The sequence below is a fragment of the Oncorhynchus mykiss genome, chromosome 31, assembly GCF_013265735.2.
Source record: "Oncorhynchus mykiss isolate Arlee chromosome 31, USDA_OmykA_1.1, whole genome shotgun sequence".
Lineage (NCBI taxonomy): Eukaryota > Metazoa > Chordata > Actinopteri > Salmoniformes > Salmonidae > Oncorhynchus > Oncorhynchus mykiss.
Window position 1 is genome coordinate 27,191,293 of NC_050571.1, and position 15,601 is coordinate 27,206,893.

Consider the following 15,601-nt stretch of genomic DNA (forward strand, 5'->3'; position numbering starts at 1 on the left):
TTCGAACATGGCACCTGGCTCATGCCTGGGAGCCAGCCCGCTTCCAAATCGAATCAATTTTCAGCGGATACAAAATACGCCTACACTGGCGACCAGGCGGGATTAATTGAAACCCACCAAGAACGCTAACCACACCTACCAAATGTACCTCGAAGTCTGTTCAATGTTTTGCAGACACGTGTAGTTCAGTACAAATCGTTCGGCCACGTAGCAAACGTTCCAAGTGAACTGAACGCACCTCCAGTGACACCCCAAACAAAATGACAAATGGTTGAAGATGTTAACATACTGGGAAACACAAAGCTTTATCAGTAAACATCACTTATTGTAACGATATTAAATATCCTTTCTATCAGGCTCAGCGATGACTTGCATTTTACAAGCAGTATGATGAACACTTCTCCTTCCCGGCACCAGGACTGCCAACTAAAAAAAAATAATTTCTGTTGGGTCAGGTAATATTAGAGAATGATGTGAGGGGGCTGATGGGTGGAAGATTTGTGTTGATTGTGGAAACATTCATTCTGCAGTACTTCTAAAACACTAAACAAGCAGCAGATCATTTGAAAAGACAGTGGATATAATGGCTAAAATGACAATCTAGGCATGTATCTCTTCAAACAGGGATGTAAAAGCCAACTTGAGCAATGCCTGGGAAAATGTGTTCTTACATATGTGATAAATTAAACGTGTAGAATGGGTGATAGGGTTAATCTCCTGAACTCCATTTTCTCCTTACCCTTTTTGACCACTGTTGATCGAGACTTGAGAAACCTGACCAGTGGTCTAACCGAGTACATCTCTGTATTCCCAGTCATGTGAAATCCATAGATTTCAATTTCCTTATGAACTGTAGCTTAGTAAAAATCTTATTGTTGCATTTATATTTTTGTTCAGTATAAAATACATGCACAGGATGGCATATAAACAGTTCACACGTTCTACAGCCACTGAAGCTCATGGGTGAAATAAACATTTTTCATTAGCAGGGGAGCCGGTAGAGCCAGTTCCTCTGGGAACGACACACTCCACATGATTGAGACCACAGTGGATGAGGAGGTAGCAATGGGTTTCAGCAGTTAAAATTTAATACCCCCCTTTCTCTACAGAAACCCAGGTAAAAAATTAAATACAACAGCAGCAATTACCAGTAAAAAATAAAAAGCCTAAATATATATATATATATATAAAAAGCATTAAGGGGGGAGAGGAGGAGGTAGGGCAAGGACACGATGAGGGAAAGGAAAATATATGTTCTTTACGTGAGGATAGAGTCCAAAGTCTTCATCGGACTGGGGGGGGGGGGGGGGGGGGGTTGCTGCGAGCGAGGGTTGCTGGGAACTTGCTGTTGTATCCATTCAAAATGGAGGGGAGAAAATTAAACAAACTAAAACGATTTGAGTCAAGTCCAATCCAACCAGGGGAAGGAACCAGCACTCTAAGGCAGGGATTCACTCAGGATGGGTAGTCCCTCTCTGGATTGAAAGAGAATCTCAGTCTTCAGCGTGTGCGCGTTATTAGAAGTGTACATGTATGGGTACGTGTGCGTGGTTCAAATTGAATGCATGTCTGTCTACATGGCCAGTACGTCTCTTTTCACTCGCTGAAAAAAAAAGGTGGCATATTTCTATCCTTATTTCATCATTCTTCACCTTTTTCCCTTCTTTCTCCCCTATTCAGTCCGACTACCTAGTAGTCATCTAAATCAAAACACTCGTCGTCCTCCGCCTGGTAATCTATGGCCTGGAAATCCACCCTGTACCGCAAGCATCCTGAAAGAGAGAGTAAGAAAGAGTCAATTATCTGGATAAAGACTGAACATTCATTACTAATATTAGGTTCATGAAGTTGACCTCATGCTGTGAACTACCGCCACAACATGACCGTAACAAAAGGACACCATGTTATAATTGTATAAAACAACAACTGGTTGGTGTGGACTCACCCCCGATGCCACCGAAGCCCTTGACAAACTGAGACCCTTCCTGACTCTTGTCTGTGACAATCTCCAGCGTGGCTCCAAACTTCTTGTAGTTGTTGGCAAACCACTCCAGCAGAGGCATGCTTTCAATCAGCTCGTGGTCCTGCCCAGTCTGAACATGCACGCGCACACACACACACACACAAATGGACAGGTTTGAGAGGGCAAAGAAACGTAAACAAGTTAACACCAAATTCAACCACCCGAATGGGTTCAGGGACAGAAAGTGTTGAAGGCAACCGTGTGTGTACTTGCGTGTGAGAACAAGGGATAGAGAACAGGGTTTACCTCCTTGTCTGTGAAGTGGGACTTGTCCTTCTCCTGCTCTGGTGTTAAATAAAGAGTCTTCTCATCTGAAACACAAAGGACGATGGAGACAGGGAATGGGACACTGAAGTGTTCTCTTCTCAGTTCTACTTCATGGTGCCAGAGGATATACTGCACATGGGGAGTGAGTGTGTACCGTTTTCTGTCCCGACGCTCTCAGCCCCGTGCAGGCGAAGAATATAGCGCATGGTGTCTAGGTTCTCATAAACGATGAGGATCTCCACAGCCCCCATCTCCAGGGCTTTGAGTGTGTCCTCCACCCCAAAACAGTACTTCCCCGTGTCCTGACTGATCTCATCAAAGTACCGGCCTGCAGAGAGTGAGCGAGTAAGAGTGAGCGAGAGAGAGCAAGAATGGAGGGGAAGACAAATAAAGGATAGAAAAAACAAACATTTAGTGATGGAGAATGGGAAGCAATCACACTAATTATCATTACCATTCACAAGGAAACAATCTGCACTAACCCTAACAAAAACACCTAACACAGACACACATTCGCTGGGATAACCCAAAATCTAACCTCAACGTGCCACAAACAGACCTATGAGCTTCTTTTCCTGGATGAACTTGACGTTAGAGAGGACCTCTGCCGACAGCTCGATGGCCTGGTTGAAACCGTTCTCCCCTCCGTACGAGATGTCCACCAGCTTTAGAATCTTTGCCTGTAACCTCTGAGCGCACACACAACAGGGGTCAGTGGGCCGTGAAATGCTTGATTCACTCAGAATCAGAAAATCAGAGGAATTGCGCAAAAAGCATCAACCTGACAAAGAATGAACCGATCACAGTATGGATTAATGCAGCATAAACCACAGATTATCTAAAACACACACACTTACAGGGTCGAACATGTCAGACTGGCTGAGCTCAGTCTTGAAGTCTGCAGACCCTGCTAGGACCATTCCGGCCACGTTGACCTTGTCGTTGGCCACATAGAGCTGGACAGCTGTCTCAGCCACCTTCCTCACATAGTTGTGTCTCTTCTCCATCCTCAGACGGGCAAAGCGCAAAGCAGACTGACCTCCTCTGCCTATGAGAGAGAGAAATTGTATTGACTAAAGGGTATTGGTGGGGGACAACATCTCTAATGTTCTTGTTCTCATCTCTCCGTGTGTGTGATGAACGAAGCGTACCGTGTTTCTTGGGCAAGTCCACAGTGAACTTGTGCAGGACCTCTCTAGTGTTCCCCTGGAGCGTCCCGAATAGAGCCCCACTACCATCGATCACTATGAAGCCAAACTTACTGTCATCAGACAGCAGGGCTGTCAACGCCTGGAGAGAAGGAGAGAGAAAGACAGAGGGCATTTCCATTACAATTGTTTCTAGAGACAATTAGACAACACATACAGGAGACAGACACGATTTGAGCTCCTACCTCAGTGTGGAACTTGTTGTCACAGAGGTACAGGGAGGTGTTGATGGGTTTAAAAGGCTCAAAGTCAATGTTGACTTTCTTCTCTTTGCCCTCGTCTGTCACAATGGTTCCACAGTACACCACCAGGCCATTAGGCGGCACTGCAGGAGGGATTATCAGTCAGCACAGGCAAGACCCAGTGACCCATAGTAAAAACAAACAAAGAACAGACCCTTGCTGTAGCTTTAGAGTCTGCTATGAGGAGGTCAAGGCTTCAACATCACACAACTATGCAGTCAGTCACTCACCCTTGTTGTATAGCTTTAGTCTCTGCTGTACAGAGGTGATGGCCCCGAGCACAGAGAGCCTGTTGACTCTGCTCTTGATGTTGGAGGCTGTGCCAAACTCATCTGCCAACATCTTGGCCACTCTGGAGATCTGGTCCTTAGGGGGGATGATCAGCGAGATCATACTGGTTCCATTACTGAGGAGAGGGGGACAGGTGGTTAGACAACCTAAATACACACATTCAGTTGTGTACATAACTGTCTTAGTCATATCTCAAACTCTGAAAGAAAGGATTATGTGTCCACAATCAAAACATCGTTGATTCTGTCATTTTACCGGATCTACCTTTGTGTGACACTGGCACCCTTCAACATTGACACCACTGGCAACCAAACATTACCTTCCCGGCTTCCACTGTCTGAAAGGTGAGGGAGGGGGGCACACAGTTTCCATACAAGCTCTGTCCTTGACACCAAAGACTGCGCTGAAGTTCCACTGAGCCACATTGTCTGCATTCACTATACACGCTGCATACAGACAGGTAGCTAGCTGGCTTGTGCATATAGGTCAAATGGTCAACCGTGCATGTTTGTAACGTTTATAGAGGACAGTTGATTCTGCGTCAGTGGACAACAAGAATACCTCAGGAACAACGCCGTCCCTTTTGCCTAGTCACAGCTCGAGGAAGCCACGGCGCTAGCTTTGTCAACTACGTATCAAAATGAATATGGATGACCGCTAACTAACGTTACACATCGTCACCAAAGAAAGAATAGGACACGGCAATTGGATTGCTGCTTGCTACTCATCGAGTATAGATTCCATGCTTTTCACTTCCAAGTAGAAGACACGCTCAATGCCATCATCGCTTACTAACTGCTAAGTCTAGCGCAGCATATGAGAACATAGCTGTGTTTGAATACCCATACAAAACATACTGTATACTACATACTTAATGAGTATATACACTATCATTTCATTTTAGTATACTATAAACGAATGGTATCCTTTTCAGTTGAGCGTACTAGCGATTCGCCTGTCTACTGGAAGTCGATGCTGCTTGCTATTGCAACCTCTTTAGCATAAATTACTAGCTAGACATTTAAAATTCAAATCTGGAGTGCCAGAGTGCGCTTCAAGCGTTTGTAAATTCAGAACGTTGTCAGTTTGAAAATTCAGAGTGTTTCGCTCTGATCGCACGCACACTGCCAGGCAATGTCACTGGATGCTTTGGCCGAGGAGTAGGGTTGATCCAAGCGTTCTGACCTCAAAACGGCAGTCAAGCTAACTTGCTACTTCCAGACACAAATGAGAGAACACCTCAATCTGACCGTTTTACTCACCCTAGCAGAGCTGGTTAGGCTGTGTTCATGTTATCCAGAGCGTTGGTGACTGTAACAGTGCTGCTGGCAACAAGTTAATTACGCTTTTTTTGCCGATGTTTACTGACACCGGCCATATTCAACTGGTTTATTCTGCGCTCTGCACCGGTACACTCAGACGAGAGTGCTCTGAAATCGGTAGATAGCCACAGCGAATTTACGAACGAAACCGAATGTCCATTGGGAACACAAGACTACACTACTTAGCTAAACTAAGAATGACGAGAACAATCAAGTCAATAAACGTTGGACAGTTAGTTAGATGGCATTTTGTTGATATACTGGCAAGGTCGATATATTAGTAGCCAACTAACATTAGGTAGCTAGCTAACATGGTACATACTGTTGTAACCATATACGCAAGGAATTTAAATTTGTAAAAAAATATATTTTTTAAAAGTAATTAAATGTAACTTTTATTTAACTAAGCAAGTCAATTAAGAACTAATTATTATTTAAATGACGGCCTGAAACCAGCCAACGCCCAATTGTGCGCCACCCTATTGGACAGCCTGGATTCGAACCAGGGTGTCTGTAGTGATGCCTCTAGCACTGAGTTGCAGTCCCCTAGACCAGGATAGCGTAGCCAAATACATTTAAACTCAGTTTTTCACAATTCCTGACATTTAATCCTAGTAAAAATGCCCTGTTTTCAGTCAGTTTGGATCACCACTTTAAGAATGTGAAATGTCAGAATAATAATAGAGAGAACGATTTATTTCAGCTTTTATTTCTTTCATCACATTCCCAGTGGGTCAGAAGTTTACATACGCTCAATTAGTATTTGGTAGCATTGCCTTTAAATTGTTTAACTTGGGTCAAACGTTTCGAGTAGCCTTCCACAAGCTTCCCACAATAAATTGGGCGAATTTTGGCCCATTCCTCCTGGCAGAGCTATTGTAACAGAGTCAGGTTTGTAGGCCTCCTTGCTCGCACACACTTTTTCAGTTCTGCCCACAAATGTTATATAGGATTGAGGTCAGGGCTTTTGTGATGGCCACTCCAAAACCTTGACTTTGTTGTCCACAAGCCATCTTGCCACAACTTTGGAAGTATGCTTGGGGTCATTGTCCATTTGGAAGACCCATTTGCGACCAAACTTTAATTTCCTGACTGATGTCTTAAGATGTTGCTTCAATATATCCACATAATTCTCCTCACTCATGATGGCATCCATTTTGTGAAGTGCACAAGTCCCTCCTGCAGAAAAGCACCCCCACAACATGATGCTGCCACCCCCGTGCTTCACGGTTGGGTTGGTGTTCTTCGACTTGCAAGCCTCTCCCTTTTTCCTCCAAACATAATGGATGGTCATTGGGGCCAAACAGTTCTATTTTTGGTTTCATCAGACCAGAGGACATTTCTCCAAAAAGTACAATCTTTGTCCCATTGTGCAGTTGCAAACCGTAGTCTAGCTTTTTTTATGGCGGTTTTGGAGCAGTGACTTCTTCCTTGCTGAGAGGCCTTTCAGGTTATGTCGATATAGGACTTGTTTTATTGTGGATATAGATCCTTTTGTACCTCCAGCATCTTCACAATGTCCTTTGCTGTTGTTCTGATTTACACTTTTCTCACCAAAGTACGTTCATCTCTAGGAGACAGAGCGTGTCTCCTTCCTGAGCAGTATGATGGCTGCGTGGTCCCATGGTGTTTATACTTGCGCACTATTGTTTGTACAGATGAACGTGATACCTTCAAGCGTTTGGAAATTGCTCCCAAGGATGAATCAGACTTGTGGAGGTCTACAATTTTTTTCTGAGGTCTTGGCTGATTTCCCCATGATGTCAAGCAAAGAGGCACGGAGTTTGAAGGTAGGCCTTGAAATACATCCACAGGTACACCTCCAATTGACTCAAATTAGGTCAATTAGCCTATCAGGAGCTTCTAAAGCCATTACATAGTTTTCTGGAATTTTCCAAGCTGTTTAAAAAGGCACAGTCAACTTAGTGTATATAAACATCTGACCCACTGGAATTGTGATAGATTATTTCACTTAGAATTGTTGGAAAAATTACTTGTGTCATGCACAAAGTAGATGTCCTAACCGACTTGCCAAAACTATAGTTCGTGAACAAGACATTTGTGGAGTGGTTGAAAAACTAGTTTTAATTGACTCCAACATAAGTATATGTAAACTTCCGACTTCAACTGTATATCCATACAATGACCAATAGGCATCAAATCAAATTTTATTTGTCTCATACACATGGTTAGCAGATGTTAATGCGAGTAGCGAAATGCGTGTGCTTCTAGTTCCGACAATGCAGTAATAACCAACGAGTAATCTCACCTAACAATTTCACAACAACTACCTTATACACACAAGTGTAAAAGGGATGAATAATATGTACATAAAGATATTCTGACTTCTTGGCATTCTATATACTAAATTTACGTCACAAATAGTACGGTTAGTATGAGTATTAGGACACAGGTAAAGGTAAATTACCACACCAACACGCTGTTCTTCAAGACCCTATCCACCGTAGCCGGCATTTTCAGCTAGGTAACAGCTAGCTGACATGTCGCTAACGTTAGTTAAGCCGGACATCAACACACAAACAACCGAGCTAGCTACAAATAGCACGGCAACCAACATAATAAGTATACGATGAACATCGAATACTGATGGGAACTAAAGTTAATTACAATGTTGGCTGTGTTAGCAAGCTACCATAGCTAAGCTACCACTCCCAAATCCGGCCTCACTTATCCAGCTGTTATCATATGGTCCATTCACGTCGGCATATCGACACTCAGGTACACAGCGTATTCAACCACTTACCCACGGGCAGCTTCCAAACTTTTAATCAGTTTCTTGATTTTCCATATCTCCACGTTCCTGTCTGCCGCGTTAGGGTCATCCGCCATCTTTCCTGCTGTAATCGCGTCAGCACCTAAAAGAGAAGAACGTTAGCTGGCTAACGTTACATCGGGTTTTAGGTTGCCAGGGTGACAGTTGTGTACCCCTCGGAGCTAGAAGCGGGTGTCCGAGAGGGACCTGGATCAGCAGTGGTGGACCTACCCGGATGAAGAAGACTATACCCCGTTTGCTGTGTCGGCAAAGTGCGCGGAAAAATTAGGCCTATACACTCTTCCCAACCTATTCGTTATATAACGTCGCAACCCGACCAAACTTCGCCTCACTTCATCAATAAACAATTAAAATATTCAACTGTCAACCCGTTCCACCAGACACCTTGCGTGCACAAACACAATCGACGACACCGTACCTGCCTCGGGCAACGCCGCTCCGGTCTCTACGCTACCACGCTAGCTGAATCGGTCCTCAGTGAAATGACGGCTCCTCTACACAAGCTTCGCGTGGTGCGATGATGTGATTTCGGTTTTTCTCACTTCCTGGAAACCGCGTTGGACGGTGAGTGACTTTGTTGATTGGTCAAAACTTCATGTTGATCATGGATATCTGCACGGTGATTGGAGGGATGAACTATTATACGAAAATGGGCGGGGACATCTCAAAATGTTTCACGTGGGATTTGTAGTCAAAATTATATTTTACGACGGATCACAACTTGAAGTTCACTTGAACTTCTGTAGTGACTTGAATAGAGAAAAAACATTAGCGAGCTGAGCAATGTCATGAAATGAAAATATCCATCAGTCATAATATCACATTACCAAAGTTTGGTCGGTGGAATAATGGATTTTGTCAGTTATGGAAGCCTCTAATTTCCTCTATATACTATTGAGTACTTTCCAATTGCATTAAAAAAAACTATTTCTATTGGCAATGTAGAACAAAATCTACAGTATTTCTTCCAAAGTAAAGCCCAGTGTTGCACCACTAGATGACAGCATTGATTCACTAAAGAAAGCAACTTTATGGTACTACACCAGTACCCGTGTGTGTGTTTGTGTGTGTGCACAACCCCTCGTGCTCCTCCATACATCTCAGATTCCATTCTAATTTCCCCTCTGCACTGATACCCATATTACAGACAGTAAATGATACAGCAGTTTGCGAGGCAGTCTTCCTCCAATACAATATAAACACCCGTGTATCACCCTCTGTCTGCCATCAGAGCTGTAATCTGTCGCCTGGAAACGGATCTGGCCTAGTGTTCAGTGTTCTGTTCAGACAAGTTACATTTTCCCCAACTCAACAGATTCTCTGCAGACAGGGTCAGAGTGATATCATTCTGTTATTTCAGACAGGTAAAGGGGAGTCAAGGAGAGAAACTCATGTTCTGTCTTTGTGTACAGTAGTAGACCCAGAAGAAACTGCAACCTACAATGACCTCCAATGATTTCTGATGACCCCTCTAAGGTAGAGACAACCATATGAGAGAGGTTGGCTGACCATGTGTGTGTGTGTGGGAGGGTTATGGCGAGAGCGACCCGACACAGATGCCATCAGGTCCGCTCTGCTCCACTTTCCATCTGTGACCATCTGCTAGAGGGAGGGAGGGAGGGGGAGGGACGGAGGGGATAGAGGGAGGGAGGGATGTTGAGGTGTTCAAGGGCATCCCTGTGCTTGTCACAAACTGAACAAATGGGGAGGGGATGGGTGGCGCTTTGGGTTGGATGCGGTGAGACACAAAGACACACGCACATATCACTATGTACCACACCCCACACCTGCTCTCTGTCCCTCATGTCACATTCAGTTTAGTGCCAACCAGGAGACTGTAAGAGCTGACATACACAGTACAATCATTGGAGCAGACAGAGGTAGCAGTGACAGGGCACTGGCCTAATCCGGACCTAAAGCAGGACAAACACAAAATCTGACCTTGGATAAGTGCTGAGGGGGAACTATATTGATGACTCTGACTCAGAATTTGCCACATACTGGTGGAGTTCAGACCCCTGAATACTGAATGTGTCAAATGATTAAACCAGTTAGTGCTTCATTCTCATTTCCATCAGCACAGGGTTTATTAAGCCTGGGCCCGCCTCTTTCTTAACATCAATGACTGCGTAAATGGAGCCATGCAAATCAAACTTGATCAAATGACTGGGATTCCTAATCTCTGGTGTTATATAAAGTACCCATTAATGCTTGGATCATTTATTCTCCCTCTGACAACGTCATGTCCAGTTGGGAGTGTAAAGACGCAGCTTTCAGAAAGCCAGGGAAAAACATTGAAACCTCAGAGGGAATTAAGCAGCAGTTTTTCCGCATGCTAATTTGTGTCTCACTGTCTCTCTGTCTGCCACACATTCAGACAGGGGATCATACTCATCAGCACTTCAATAACTAGCATCCCCGCTAAAGACACATCTTCTTAAGCAGCAGCTGCTGTGTGTGTGTGTGTGTGTGTGTGTGTGTGTGTGTTTGTGTGTGTGTGTGTGTGTGTGTGTGCGCGCGTGTATCTGGTGGAGTCTATCTGGTATCTTGTGTGCTTCTGCTCTGTGTTTTGGGGTGTGGAAGGAATGCCAAGATGAGGCGCCCATAGCCAGGGCTGTGCTGTGTGTTTTGGGGTGTGGAAGGAATGCCAAGACGAGGAGCCCATAGCCAGGGCTTTTCTGTGTGTTTTGTGGTGTGGAAGAAAGTGTGAACACGAGGCATCCATAGCTGGGGCTGTGCTGTGTGTTTTGTGGTGTGGAAGAAAGTGCGAACACGAGGCATCCATAGCTGGAGCTTTGCTGTGTGTCTTGGGTTGTGGAAGAAAGTACCAAGATTAGTCTACATTCTCGTCACATCACCGCCTGTCCCTCCCCCTCTTTCCTCTCTACGTCTTCCTTGGAGGCAGACAAGACATTTAATGATCTGCTCCTAAATATTAAGTGGATTAATCAGGAACAGAGCTAGAGCTTCATAAATAGCAATGAGAGGCGGTGAGACGAGAGGGGGTCGAGGATCCTCTACGTATCCACTGTGTAGAGCTATTAAGAGTTTATTAATGCACTGGATTAAACCCAATAACCTCTATTTAAAGAAGGTGGGACATGCAGTCTATCTTAACGATGGAGCTCATAGGGGTCACACCGAAAGGGGATTGGGAGCCAGGGAAACAATTCCCGCCTCCACAGCTGAGTGACATGGGGCAAAAGCCAATCGTATTTCATCTATGAGGGAGCCCTGGAGAGTTAGTGTCTCGCCCTCTTGTACAGAACCTTTCGACGTGCTTAGTGGCGATATAGAGGCCCAAACTGCTTAACGCTGCAGGTTGAAGTTAAATATATAATGGACACGTTTCCATTTATGCCACGTTAATCTGCACCTTTCACCGACCAAAAACGTCCCCGATACAGCAACAGCAGATGTGGTACTGCTGAGTTTTAAGCTTGAGTAAAACGAGAGAGCAAGTCATATTTAGGAGGAACAATCAAGCCCTCAACTAAGGGACATGACAATCCGATGAGGGGCTGGTTTGACAAATGTCAACATGCTCTGTCAACACATTGATGCTCTGTCAACACCTCTCCCTGATAACGCCTGCTGTCCCTGAAAGGAAGCAGAAACAGTACCCTATGTTCATCCTGACAGTATCCATGGGGCTTTTGCAGTGTCTTTGTTAGGCTTGTGTCTGCAGGGGAAATAATAGGAAACAAGTGGCGTTTAACACTTTCAAACAATCTGCATCAATTCAGCCCATGGTACCGTATTTCAGTTCTCCACAAACCTACTTCCTTGGAGAATAGGTGGTGTATGAGCAGCAATATTACAGTTCTCCACAAACCTACTTCCTTGGAGAATAGGTGGTGTATGAGCAGCAATATTACAGTTCTCCACAAACCTACTTCCTTGGAGAATAGGTGGTGTATGAGCAGCAATATTACAGTTCTCCACAAACCTACTTCCTTGGAGAATAGGTGGTGTATGAGCAGCAATATTACAGTTCTCCACAAACCTACTTCCTTGGAGAATAGGTTGTGTATGAGCAGCAATATTACAGTTCTCCAGAAACCTACTTCCTTGGAGAATAGGTTGTGTATGAGCAGCAATATTACAGTTCTCCAGAAACCTACTTCCTTGGAGAATAGGTGGTATATGAGCAGCAATATTACAGTTCTGGATTTGAAGGCTTGGTCTTGGAATGGCTCACATTTGGAAAGATTCATTTTTCTGTGACGTTGACTGAACAAGATACCGGGCTGGCCCAGCCGACTTGATTTTCAGACACTAATCTTAGGTCAGTATTGTGTGTTTTCCCCAAATGGATTTGAGAAGGGTAGGCTGAACCTAGATCTGTGCCCAATGCGCCGTTTCTATCCATAGCTATATTAATCCACACCACCAGTCACAGATCACAGCCCTAACCTAGTTTTAAATCACCATGACACAGCCATAACAGACTCAGAATGATAGAGGGAGTGAGAGGGCAGAAGAGATAGAGGGAGAGAGACTGAAAAATAGATTTTCTTCCAGCTGCATGAATCAAATTGAGTACAAAAGGGCATTATCAAATCGATAGATTTAATATGGCATATTAGATGAAGACAAATGCATGTCTGGTGAGGGGAGTTAACTTTTGACTGATGTCACTGGGACACATCAATATAGTCCATTGCCATTTGGATGAAGGATAAGCTATGTAAAATGCAATAACACACAACTCCCAAATCTCGATGAAACCTGTAAAAGGATTTTAGCTCATGTATGCCTGAGTGACAGAGTATGTGTAATATATATTTTGTGTGTGTGTGTGTTCACGCAAAAAAAATGGACATCATTTAAATAAGACCATCACACAGAGTAGGTACAGGACAGGACAGACTTAAATTTATTCAGACAAACATTGTGGAACTGTTACAATAAAATCAAGATATTTTCAGCCCATAACATCAACATTCCATTATAGCTCCAGAAGGGGAAAAATAAGACACTGAAGAACTCACTACACTATGCTTCTATGGAAAGAGCTACATGAATCTAGCTACATTAAGGACAATTGATTTACACACTTTAGTCTGTTAAATGCAACTGGACAAAGCCACGGTGCCTTCACATGGCAATATATTACACCCCTTTCACAGAGTATTTTTTTCTCTTTACAAAGTAAAAAATATATAGAATTAACAAAGAAGACTTTAGCAAATATGGCCATGTATGTGTTTGTTTGGACTAGCGGAGCTGTCATACTAGAACTGTGTGTGTGTGTGTGTGTACAGGTTGGAAATGAGAAGGACCATTTCCTTCTCAATTATTGCGCTTTTGTTATTGCGCTTTTGTAGACGTTTGACCAACTAGGGTTACTCAGCTTTGTACACAAGTAGGCCAGGCAATGGAGGGACAGCAGTGACATCAGGACAGGGCAAGGGTCACTTAAGACATCATGAGAGGGCAAAGGTCAAGGCCAGATTGATGGCAGGATCAAAAAAGGAGCCTTACACTGCTTCGGAAAGAGATTACTTTATACACACATGTTACAAGTATGTTACAGTCTCTCTCTCTCTCTCTGTGTGTGTGTGTGTGTGTGTGTGTGTGTGTGTGTGTGTGTGTGTGTGTGTGTGTGTGTGTGTGTATGCGTGTGTGTGTGTGTATTGTGTTAGTGGAAGGTTTATTGTCTCTCTGGATGATGTACACACAGAGAGGTCAGAGTTGAAGATGCAAAGGGTAAAAAAACGAAAGGGTCATCATGCATGTTATTGACGAGATCAACAAACAACCAATCAATATCAGGGTCAGAGGTGAGAGGTCAGAGGGGATGCAGTGACCAGATGAGTTCATGTTGTGATCGATACAGGAAATCACCCAAAAGTTGTTACTAGATACACAGATATACAGTTGAAGTCGGAAGTTTACATCCACTTAGGAGTCATTAAAACATTTTTTTTTCAACCAGTCCACAAATTTCTTGTTAACAAACTATAGTTTGGGCAAGTCGGTTAGGACATCTACTTTGTGCATGACACAAGTAATTTTTCCAATAATTGTTTACAGACAGATTATTTCACTTATAATTCACTGTATCACAATTCCAGTGGGTCAGAAGTTTACATACACTAAGTTGACTGTGCCTTTAAACAGCTTGGAAAATTCCAGAGAATTATGTCATGGCTTTAGAAGCTTCTGATAGGCTAATTGACATCATTTGAGTCAACTGGATGTGTACCTGTGGATGTATTTTAAGGCCTACTCAGTGCCTCTTTGCTTGACATCATGGGAAAATCTAAAGAAATTACAAAAAAAAATGTAGACCTCCACAAGTCTGGTTCATCCTTGGGAGCAATTTCCAAATGCCTGAAGGTACCACGTTCATCCGTACAAACAATAGTATGCAAGTATAAACACCAGGGGACCACACAGCCATCATACTGCTCAGGAAGGAGACTCTTTCTGTCTCCTAGAGATGAACGTACTTTGGTGAGAAAAGTGCAAATCAATCCCAGAACAACAGCAAAGTACCTTGTGAAGATGCTGGAGGAAACAGGTACAAAAGTATCTATATTCACAGTAAAACGATTCCTCTATAGACATAACCTGAAAAGTCGCTCAGCAAGGAAGAAGCCACTGCTCCAAAACCACCATAAAAAAAGCCAGACTGGTGTCAAACTGCACATGGGGACAAGATCGTACTTTTTGGAGAAATGTCCTCTGGTCTGATGAAACAAAAATGGAACTGTTTGGCAATAATGACCATCGTTATGTTTGGAGGAAAAAGGGGGAGGCTTGCAAGCCGAGGGTGGCAACATCATGTTGTGGGGGTGCTTTGCTGCAGGAGGGACGGGTGCACTTCACAAAATAGATGGCATTATGAGGGAGGAAAATTATGTGGATATATTGAAGCAACATCTCAAGACATCAGTTAAAGTTAAAGCTTGGTCTTCCAAATGGACAATGACCCCAAGCATACTTCCAAAGTTGTGGCAAAATGGCAAAATGGCTTAAGGACAACAAAGTCAAGGTATTGGAGTGGTCTTCACAAAGCCCTGACCTCAAACCAATATAACATTTATGGGCAGAACGGAAAAAGCGTGTGCGAGCAAGGAGTCCCACAAACCTGACTCAATTACACCAGTTCTGTCAGGAGGAATGGGCCAAAATTCACCCAACTTATTGTGGGAAGTTTGTGGAAGGCTACCCGAAATGTTTGACCCAAGTTAAACAATTTTAAGGCAATGCTACCAAATACTAATTGAGTGTATGTACATTTCTGACCCACTGAGAATGTGGTGAAAGAAATAAAAGCTGAAATAAATGGTTCTCTCTACTATTATTCTGACATTTCACATTCTTAAAATAAAGTGGTGATCCTGAGTGACCTAAAACAGGGAATTTTTACTAGGATTAAATGTCAAGAATTGTAAAAAAAAAAAAAAAAAATTTAAAAAGAATTTAAATGTATTTGGCTAATG

At 43.4% G+C, this 15,601-nt stretch overlaps 1 protein-coding gene across 3 annotated transcripts; it reads right to left on the minus strand.

Annotated features, from left to right (window-relative positions):
* Positions 1–204: 204 nt before the first annotated feature.
* On the minus strand, positions 205–8,723 carry LOC110504899 (eukaryotic peptide chain release factor subunit 1). Of its 3 annotated transcripts, none has more exons than XM_021583768.2 (11): positions 8,566–8,723; positions 8,118–8,229; positions 3,971–4,146; positions 3,684–3,823; positions 3,442–3,580; positions 3,148–3,338; positions 2,850–2,979; positions 2,445–2,618; positions 2,270–2,334; positions 1,946–2,093; positions 205–1,772 (listed from the first exon to the last, which is right to left on the minus strand). In XM_021583768.2, the coding sequence occupies exons 2-11, from the start codon at positions 8,201–8,203 to the stop codon at positions 1,690–1,692; spliced, it is 1,332 nt and encodes a 443-aa protein (XP_021439443.1). In that variant the 5' UTR covers positions 8,204–8,229; positions 8,566–8,723; the 3' UTR covers positions 205–1,689. The 3 variants fall into 3 exon arrangements, with proteins under 3 accessions (XP_021439443.1, XP_021439444.1, XP_021439445.1); XM_021583769.2 differs by having other exon boundaries at positions 8,570–8,705; XM_021583770.2 differs by lacking the exon at positions 8,566–8,723 and adding an exon at positions 8,358–8,543.
* Positions 8,724–15,601: the final 6,878 nt, after the last annotated feature.